The following is a 10,894-nucleotide window of genomic DNA, read 5'->3' as shown; positions in this document are numbered from 1 at the left end:
TTAAGAAAATTTCCTCACACCATTGTCAGATTTTTTTCTTGTTTTAAGCACAAATTCACTTAAATTTTATGTTTTTTGCCTAAAAACTAGACTTATTTTCTTTGGTCATTTTGCTCATAAAATGCATATTGATTTAAGATTTTTTTTATATCTGTACTGAAAACAAGACAAAAATACAAACAAAATAAGTGTAGTTTTAGACAAAAAAAAAACATAACATTTTAGTGAATTTATGCTTAAAACAAGCAAAAAATCTGCGAATGGGGTAAGATTTTTAAAAACTTTCAAGATTTTTTTTCTTACCCCATTTGCAGATTTTCTGCTTGTTTTAAGCATAAATTCACTAAAATTGTATGGTTTTTTTTTGTCAAAAACTAGACTTATTTTCTAAGTATTTTTGTCTTGTTTTCAGTAGAAATATCAAAAAATTATATTTTTACTGAAAACAAAACAAAAATACTAAGAATTTTTTTTCTTGAAAATAATTTTTTGCAGTGTACCCCCCCAAAAAAATCTGATTACTGGTCCCATCTTTTTTATTTCACTGCAAAAAATTATTTTCAAGAAAAAACAATCGATCAAATGTCAAATGTAAGTGATTTTGTTCATAAAACAAGCAAAAAAATCTGCCAATGGGGTAAGCAAAAAAATCTTGAAATTTTTTCTTAAACACTAAAATCAAGAAAAATTCAAGGAGAAAACTGCTTACCCCGTTTTATGTTTTTTTGCCCAAAAACTAGACTTATTTTCTCAGGTAATTTTGCACATAAAAAGTGAGACATTTTTTCAAGATTTTTTTTCACCCCATTGGCAGATATTTTTGCTTGTTTTAAGCACAAATTCACACAAATTGTATATTTCTGTTTAAAAACTAGACTTATTTTCTTAGGTCATTTGCTCATCAAAAAAACGATCTTAATTTAAGGATTTTTAGATATTTGTACTGAAAACAAGACAAAAATACTAAGTAAGAAAGTCATTTTTTTGCAGTGTATAGTATGGAAGTAGTATCACCCAAAAATGTAATCAACTAAATTACAAACCTTAATTAAAATAAAAAAACAAAAACGAATGATGCAACATAGTGAGGTCACATAACAATGTCTTCATTGTAAGAAGCGTTTATCGTTGCTAATACCACGGAGCTGTTGAATGCTTTATTCTGATTGGTTGAGAAATGTTCCATGGGTGTTAATTATTAACACCTAACTTGTCAAATGTCTTTAAAAAGTCTTAAAAAAAACGAATGTTGTGCAGCATTACCACCTTTGGTGTACATTATTTTCTTATAATTCAAAGGCCCGTCATCAATTATTCCTTATTCCAGTCTAACTGTAAATAACAATAGGTGATACAGTAGTATATAGTGTGTAGTATTCAGCTAGTATGCTAGAATTCTATTGTGAACACAGCAAGAGATCTGCACCGCAGTCAACGCCTTCAAATCAATGACAAAACAAGAGAAATAATGACAGAACGTATGAATCATTGCATATTTCAAGAGGATCTCATTCGTCTTCATCATAAATACTTCAAAGTGTTTTGAGAGAGCTGAGACTGGAGAAGGTTCAGATCTCAGCTTGCGCAGCGTTTCCTCACTAATTGGTCTGAAGTTCAAAAGATCTGAATGTTCTGATGTGCAGATATTTTATGCAGCAGTTGCAAAAGCATCCAAAACAGCCACCCCCCCCCAAAAAAAAATTGCTTACTGATCCCATCTACAAGAATTCCTACATTCTCTTTTATTTGATAGTTCATATCTGATCCAAACATTAAACATCTGTAAAACTTGATGATGACAAAATGATGTCACTTCATCAGATCTGTCCAAGATACTTGAATCTATCAGAATCAGTCATAAACCAATATATCAGGTATGCTGATACGTAAATCAATGTGTATTTGGTGATGTTGAGGTTATCAGTGTTTGTTGCTCACCACCATGCCTCAGTTTTACTTCAGCCCAAAGAAAATATTCCTTATTACATTTATTTTCATTGCATTTCAATATTTTGTGTGCATTATCACTAAAATTGCATTATGTATACGGACATAATATTGACCAAACATGAATCTGAGCCTCACTGGCTCCCTTCAAACACACAGCTGTCTCAGACCAGCGGCATTCTGGGTAGCTTTCATAGAGTAAAAGGAAAATAAGCTGACTGGGTGAATCAGAAAGAGATCCTTGCTACAGTTTCATTCATCTCTTCTGTTCTCTCACACTGACTCTAGATCAGTAAGGATGATCGTTCTCTTAGCTACTGCTGAGAGGTCAGAAACTCCTCATTATGAATGTGTGAGTTGTGTACGCAGACCCACATTGGCTCGAATCGGCCCTCAGTCTTTCAGGTTGTCCTCACCTACGCCCTGTGCGGCCAGTTCTCTCATAACATTGTCCAGGTAGTTGGGGTCCGGGTATCCGTGGCCCGTGAGGTTCGAGCCGAACTCGGTTTTATGATGAATTTCGTTCCACACGACCGTATCCGTTTCTCCTGTGGTGCTAGACGTCCCGATGGTGAAGATCAAGTGCCGGTCCCACGCCATGATGAGCAACTTTAACACCTTGAAGAAACGAGGGTTGCATTCGTCATGAAGTAGATGCAGTCTTATTTTGTTAAATTATACTGATAACACCCTAAAATGCTTTCTTTATGTAGGGTTAGACACTAGGATTTGGAATCATATTTGTCGAACATGTAAAAACCTGAACTCTCACCCGTCTGCCCTGCTCATTGTCTGGCAGGTAGCAATGTCGTGGAAAGCCTCGTGCACTGAATTTCTTCCCAGGGTTCGGATGTTCTGAGGTCTGGACATACAAACATGGTCACACTTCACACAACACTATTCAAATAGCACACAAGAGTGAGACTGATAGACAACACACTAAGGTTTATGAGTCTTATTCAACACCACAGGGCACATCATCAAAAATCACTTATACAAAATTGATCCCAGAAAATTCCCATATAATGACAAATTTCTGTAATGACCGACGTGCGTTCACGAGAGAGTGCGTTTCCAGTGTATGACGTAAGGTAGTCGTCTTCAACTACTCTTCAAGGGCCAAATTTTAAAATATGATGCGGGCCAAACTTTAACCCCTATTTGTACCTTTTTTTTTTCTTTGACCTATTTTATATATATATATATATATATATATATATATATATATATATATATATATATATATATATATATATATATTTAGGGCAAGACACAAAAGTTCATTGCAAAAGAAGCTGGCTGTTCACAGAGCTCTGTGTCCAACCACATTATTAGAGAGGCGAAGGGAAGGAAAAGATGTGATAGAAAAAAGTGTACAAGCAATAGGGATAACCGCATTTATTTTAATCGCAATTTCTGTTTAATTGTAAGTCAAGTGAAAAGCCTTTTATCTAAGTATGTATGTATTTATACTTATTAATTTATTCCTCAGTAATCAATCGTTTTTAAACTGAAAAAATTAAACAAAAATGATTAATAATTTGGACCTTGCATAGTATTTTGATTGGAACACACTGAAATACATCACTTCCGGTTAACATGTCACTTGGCTTAGTGAACACGTTTATTTTTTATGCATCCAAAGCTCAAATTGGATCCGAAAATTACGCACCTGCATTTGGTTGGCATCCCACGCAGCCCATTTCTGACTCTCTTTCCGGTTTTTCACCCGTTATTTGTCATGTACAGTGGAATGATAAAAGTAACCACGCTGATTTTAAATCAGACAAATATTTCCAGCGGGCTGGATAAAGATGATTGTAGGGCCGCATTTGGCCCGCGGGCCACCAGTTGACTAGCCCTGACGTAGGGCGTAGACGTAGGTGAGACAAGACAGACATACGCTGGAAATGCACTCTCTCGTGAACAAGCGTTGGTCATTTCCAGAAGGCAAGCTAGTTATTTACGTTTGTAACGTTTTAAATATTTACATTTTTCTTAAAAAATCACATTGACTGCCATCAGAAGGCCACCATTATAAGCTTGGAACAGCCAGGACATTTTCTGTTATAACTCCGATTGTGTTCGACTGAAAAAATATAATCATAAACATCAAAGATGGCTTGAGGGTGAGTAAATCATGGGGTACTTTATAATTATTTGGCTGAACTATCCCTTTAAATGTTCGCTTCCTGCCCCGTCAATGACGTCAGTGCTAAAACAGAAATAAAATACCGTGAAATGTTTAGGAAGTGAGTGGGTGCTCATGCTTTAGTTTGCAACACAAATACATGACCCAGTACGAGCCGGAAATCCCCGCTTAACCACTTCCTCACATATATGTACATGTACATCACCAGGTGACCTATTAAACATCACAAACACACATCAATACCCAAACTGTATCCCACATGTACCTGGATCCCAGCAGGAATGTCATACACTATTCGAATAGTCTTTGTTTCAGAGTAACCGGGTAGAGAGTGAGGAATAACATGATATTCCATTTTCCCAGGCGGCTGTGTGCCCGTCTTCTCTCCGTAAATGGCCTTACAGGTCGGACACTGAAGACTTCCATCCTGAAACAACATCAATGAACAGTTCACGATTTGACACATCAGCATTTCTCTTTTATCATTTCACTTAGTTTATTATGACTCAACTTGTATACTTAAATGATCTGATTTCTTTGTATGAATTTAATATTTGGCTTGATGACTACATCTGGTGAAAATTATGTGTCAATAGCCCACATAAAAATCAGATAAAAGTGCTGATCAAATACTTATTTTCCCTGCTGTATAGATAGACCTCTATGTGCTGAATGGTTGGATTAGATGACCATGCTCCTCCCAAACGTAGTTAAATAAACTTCATTTAATCACAAACAAAACTTACTTTACAATTATCCTCACAGGTGTGTCTGTCACCTATAATGCATTTATGACACTAAGAAAGAGATCATGTGAGCAGTATAAAAGCTTAAATCTGTCAGAGAAGATGTATTACAAACCGTACGGTTTTTATCATTTCTGTAATAATAATTTAGATTTTTAGGCCACTGACATGTGTAGCACATTGTGTTATCAGCGCAAAAGTCATGAGCTCAGTTAAAAGTACTGTATAGCTTGTACTGTAGTAAGCTGCATTGTATAAGCATCTGCCCAATGCATAAATGTAATGTAAATGATAAAGTGGATACGAGGAGAAGTCCTGCCGTATGCAGAATTAAAACAGCTTTGTTCAAACCTTATTTCCATTGTTGTACATGGCCACCAGACACAGAAGATGATACATGTGGCCACACTTGCCCAGTTTGCCAACCATTTCGGGTTTGATGCCTTTAAAGCTCAGAACCCCCTCGTATCCAGATGCTGTGGTGAGTCTCTCCATACAGATGGTGCAGTCCTGACATCAACATAATAGCATTAAAGCATAGATTCAAGTGTGAATTACTGTTAGTGTATTTTAAATCTGACATTCACCTCATCTGGGAGCATTTTAGTTTTCTCTGTGTAGCGCCGGACCACATCTTCTGGGTTTTTACCTGAGAAAAAGACACATGCTTACACAAAAAGACAAGTCTATGAGTCTGACAGATGTCTGCCTGATCTATGGCAACACTGTTTGGTGTTTTGTAACACTGTTTAGAGTTCCCACACCTTAGTTAACTTCAAATTCAAGGACCTTTCGAGTCGAGCTGTTTGATTCCGGATTTTTTAGGAATCGATTCCAATTACGATTCCTGTTTCTGGAATCGAAAGAACCGATTCCAAGAATCGATTCCTCAGTGTTATTTTCTATTCTTTTTTATAACATGTGGTCGCGTCACCGTGCCACAATTACATTTCCCTTTCGAGGGAACTCGCGCTGCGTCAATGCGGTGACACTTTGGGGACGCCTCCAGCGGTAAGTGCGTCTGAATGTGTATATTAAATTCAACCAATGGTGAGGCTTAATAAAAAAGACATGGTGACGTGGGAGCCAGGAAGTACATCGCTATCTGAAATATTGCCAAAGAGGACGTTACAGGGATGCAGGAGGTATGGCAAGGAGACGCAGCGTCTCGTTCCCTTCTCAGGGAACAACAGTTACATACGTAACCTGAGACGTTTTCATGTGTCAACTATAACACAACTATACAAAAAGCATTTTTGTATGAATCAACATACAGTTTAGCACGTGTGCTTAAAAAGTCTACAATTTTTATGATATTATCCTACACTACACAGGGAATAATATGGACTTTTTTTCAGAAAACTTCTTGCATTAAATAGATTCAAGCACTTTCAATGACCTGTATCTATTTATGTATATTTTCAAAAACTTCCAAGGGCCTTTAATTTTTTTCCCCAGATTCACAAACTTTCAAGGATTTTAAGGACCCGTGGGAACCTGACTGTTTTTTACAAGAAACTGTGACACTGTTTAGCTCTGGTCAGTCACAGAGAAATAAATGCAATCACAGACGGACACACGTAGACCTCTGATGTCTCACCTTTACGAATGTGTTTCTTCTTGGTCTTGCGCCTAATGCTGTTGATTCCTGGTACTGGTTTCAGATCACTCTTGTTGACAGGGGGTGGGTGCAGAATGGGTTTAGGGGCTCGGGTCAAACACACAGGGAGTCCAGCGGCACACATCAGAATGCCTGTCATTCCTGACACAGAGAGACATATAGTAGAGCTGTCAATCAAATCAAATACATAAACGCATCATTTTGTAATAAGTAATGCATTCAGTCTAGAGCAGTGGTTTTCAAACTGGGGGCCGGGAGATGGTGCCAGGGGGGCCCCAGATATATGACATTTTATAAAATACATTAGTAATTTACCATGAATTCTGTGTAATTAAACCTAAAAAATAAGGCTACTAACCAACAGCACTACTTTGTATAATTTAATGTTTTGTTTAATTAAAATGTTAAGTTTTAGAACTGTTTTTGTCATACATTTTATTTTGGGGGGCCGCGAAGGAATGCACAGTACACAAGGGGGGCCGCATGCTGTCTAGAGTATATGAAATGATCTGGTGCAGCAAAAAAGTATTTTTGTGAATGACATCCATATGAAAAATATAAACTGGGTAATTTTCAACCCAGGTCAAAAAGGGATGAGCCCAGCATGTTGGGTAGTAATTTAACCTACGCTGGGATGTTTCAACCCATTGTTGGGTCAAATGTAAACATTTTCTACGTTAAATTACAAGAGGACATTTCACAAGACTTTTTTAAGATGTCAAATAATTCTTTGGTGTCCCCAAAGTACATAATTTAAGTTTTAGCTCAAAATACCATATAGATAATTTATTATAGCATGTTAAATTGCCACTTTGTAGGTGTGAGCAAAAATGTGTCGTTTTTGGGCATTTTGTCTATTAAAATGCAAATGATCTGATATGTGCACTAAATGGCAGTGTTGTGGTTTAATGGTGCAGATTAAGGGCGGTATTATCCCCTTCTGACATCACAAGGGGAGACAAATTTCAATGAGCTTTTTTTTGCAGAGAAAATTTAAACCAAAGTTACTGGGTTGATCTTTTTCACATTTTTTAGGCTGATAGAAGCACTGGGGACCCAATTATAGCACTTAAACATGGAAAAGTCAGATTTTCATGATATGTCCCCTTTAACCCAATGGCTGAGCTCCATACTTTCCTGCTTGACCATTGACATTACGATTGTGAGTATTGAGTATTACCTGCTAATGCAGGGTGGACAGGTCCTGATCCCGTGAGATTCTTTACAGGAAGTGCAGGAACCCTAAAATATATCAAAAATAAATAAACAGACACACAAGTTAATCAAACCTGTGACAACTTGTGCATGAAAAAGTCTATTTTTGGAGAATTTGATGGTGAGTAAATAATAGTAACACAATCAGAGATGGTGAACACTGGAAAGACGCCATCGAAAGTAAAATGGTTGAATGGTAAATGGACGATACCATGGTATTAAATGATTACCGTGCACTATGGTAATTACGTAATACATTAATGTAACAGAGGAAACAGGAAGAGTGAAATAAAGTGATAAACGCTAAAGAAACATCACAAATACAGACAAAGAGACCAGCAGGTCCAACATCTCTCTCTCTCTCTCTCTTTCTCTCTCTCTCTCTCTCTCTCTCTCTCTCTCACACACACACAACGCACACACAGCATTCCTACCATCTTGTTTCATCCGAATCTTCATCGGACTCCATAATTTCTTCTGTTTTTATCAAATATAAAAAGCACACACTAGAAACTTCCTCTTGTGATCAAACACACTCGCTCAGTCTCGATCACACACACACACACACACAAAATAAACACACACACAGCACGACAGGAAATCACACAGGAAGACACACAGATGACACACTGAGGCTTGTTAGTTTCACCTTAAACATTAAGCACTGAGCAGGCCGCATTTACAAAAACAAATAATGAAACATGACATTTCTTTCTGGAATGCTTGTACTCTTATTGTTGTATAAAAACAGTTTGAACTTTAAAAGTACAAGTCTAAAGAAACAAAATGTTGCAAAACTCACCTAAACTAAAGCATTAAGTTCATTAAAGCCTTTAAACCATGTTAGAAACTTGAGAATCGTACTTTATATTTCATTATGTGATGAAAGTTTGTTAGTGACGTGTGCACACGCATGCATGATTCTGCCCTCTAGTGGTGATGGTAAAATCACACCACAGTCATATTAGACTGAAATACAATACATCTGTCGAGATACTGAAATGTAAGATCTCAAAAGCACGACACGGAAGATTTTGATATTCGTGTGATCCACAGTTTAAAATGTATTTCGGTGAAGTGAATCAATACATGAAACAACTAAGGGCTGCACAATTAATCGTGAAACTTATCCGGATTACAATTATGGGTGAAACAATGACATAGTCGCCAAATGCCTCAATTACAGCTGTTCGTTTGTGCTCATTTCTGTGCGTTTTGGCAAAAAAATACAGAGGTGATTCACTGATTTTAAAATTGAGAAGTTGATGGGTCCTTTAGCCATTCGTTTTGGATTTCGTTTTGGAACATAACTCCTATCATTATTTGTGATTTACATTATATTATTTAGTTTTGGATGTTTACCATGCAAGCTGCTTCACAGAAAGTTATTACACATTTCAAAACTTAAATGTAAAATGAATCACCAATAATTTAAAATTACGATTTTTTACAATTATGATTTTTTTTGTCAATCGTGCAGCCCTAAGATGAACCTTAAGAGTTGTAGCACTCGCCCCCATTGACGTGCTCTGATCCTTTCATCCCGAGAACGAAACTGTTTCACAACCCCAAAAAAAACACTTGATGAGATGAAAGACAAACGTTTCATGCCACAAAGTGGGAAAGATGTACTGCTGTATAAGTCTGATAGATGTTTATACTACGGTATCTGCTTTATGTGTGTGTGTTTGTGTGTGTTAACCACACTCATCCTGTGTGTGGAACCACTCGACTGGGAAGAAAGTGAACTCATTTGTCTGTCTCTTTATAAACATGTTCACATCGAGCTGATGTGTGTGCTTTTGTGAATCCAACCTGTTTGCGGTTTCACTAAACATTTTCACATTTACTACGATTTACACCCCTTTATCAAGTGCTTTACTGTGTGTGTGTGCGCATGCTGAGACATCTGTTTGGCTTGATCTATTATTCATCTTCCCCTTGTGTATCGAGGCCAGATGATTCACACACAGTTGTGCGCACGCACATTCACTTTTAACACAAGCATAGATAACAGTCAAACAATGACTGTCATACATGTACAGAGGAAAGCACCTGATTTATAGATTACAGACCATTGTGTGCGTGCATGTGTGTGTGTGTGCGCGTGTATGTGACCATTATTGATTTTTTATTGTTTTTAAAACAATTTATCTTTAAAAACAGAAAGATAAGCTGTAGCATTGACAGAACGAGTGACGCAAAGAACAACAACCAGATCAGAATGGACAGTGACGTCAAAAATAAATGAATAAAATGAAAAGATCACATGTAGCATAGAAAATGTAAATCAATAAAGAATGAAGTCATTTAAAATATAATTTTATAATTTTTTTCTTAATGTAAATTTTTATGTGTTTCTGTAATATTTGTCCTGACATACTAAATAATCTTTGCCAAATTATGTAAAAATGTATGTAAAAAAATCATATTACACTAAACTAGATGATTATATTTTATTCCACATTTTATATGAATATAATAATATTTTAATTTAAAAAAATACTAGTTACACCAATGGACACAAACCGGTTACACCACATTGACATTTTTGCTACTATACCCCAAATATTTCTTTAAAATTAAATAAAACCAGAAAGTATTCTGTATATACGCAAGTAATCTGCAAATTTATTTTGCAATTTGAACCCTTTTACATTTAATTTATCCATATGGACACAAAATAGTTAATGTCATTGACCCACAAATCATTGCAATATTTTGTAAATGTTAATAAAAACCGATTGCGAAATTAATCGACTAATTTTTCCTTTTGCAATAAGTCATTCCAAAAGCCATGGCGATGGTTGTGGGTAGGTTTACGTATATGGCGGTCATCGCACTAGGTATTATTTTTAGTCAAAGGAGATGCAGGTGTGTAATCCAATCATCAATTGCAAGAAAAGCCCCTTATGGTTAGAGTCGTCATGTATGAGGTGTTTCTGGGAGGTTATTGTATGCGATTTCACATCATTACAGAATAATCATGTGACTTTTACGCACGTAAGATGACCTTTAAACATAAAAAACTGTTTGTATTGCAGTTTAGCAAAATATATCTGTTTTTTAAATTGCATTGAAAAACCACTTCATGTGAAAAAACGTTTTCACTTTCTTGCTCATTTTTCTTTTGTCGCTAAAAGCTTAATTTAAGACCTTCAAATGCTTTATCTGTAAAATCCAGAAAAAAGTTTTATGATCTAATGATTAGAC

General features: G+C 36.1%; 1 protein-coding gene across 1 annotated transcript in view; it reads right to left on the bottom strand.

Annotated features, from left to right (window-relative positions):
- Positions 1-363: 363 nt before the first annotated feature.
- The window catches only part of dtx1 (deltex 1, E3 ubiquitin ligase), a 28,951-nt gene continuing 18,420 nt past the window's right edge, over positions 364-10,894 (bottom strand). The window contains exons 4-10 of the mRNA XM_065248328.2: positions 7,647-7,708; positions 6,446-6,607; positions 5,433-5,494; positions 5,197-5,355; positions 4,365-4,526; positions 2,720-2,809; positions 364-2,565 (exon numbers count right to left, since the gene is read on the bottom strand). Coding sequence (XP_065104400.1) covers positions 2,341-2,565; positions 2,720-2,809; positions 4,365-4,526; positions 5,197-5,355; positions 5,433-5,494; positions 6,446-6,607; positions 7,647-7,708 — 922 coding nt within the window. The 3' untranslated portion in view covers positions 364-2,340. The remainder of the gene's footprint in view (positions 2,566-2,719; positions 2,810-4,364; positions 4,527-5,196; positions 5,356-5,432; positions 5,495-6,445; positions 6,608-7,646; positions 7,709-10,894) is intronic.

Source organism: Paramisgurnus dabryanus, chromosome 11 (genome assembly GCF_030506205.2).
Source record: "Paramisgurnus dabryanus chromosome 11, PD_genome_1.1, whole genome shotgun sequence".
NCBI classification, from domain to species: domain Eukaryota; kingdom Metazoa; phylum Chordata; class Actinopteri; order Cypriniformes; family Cobitidae; genus Paramisgurnus; species Paramisgurnus dabryanus.
This window is presented reverse-complemented; position numbering and strand designations above follow the sequence as displayed.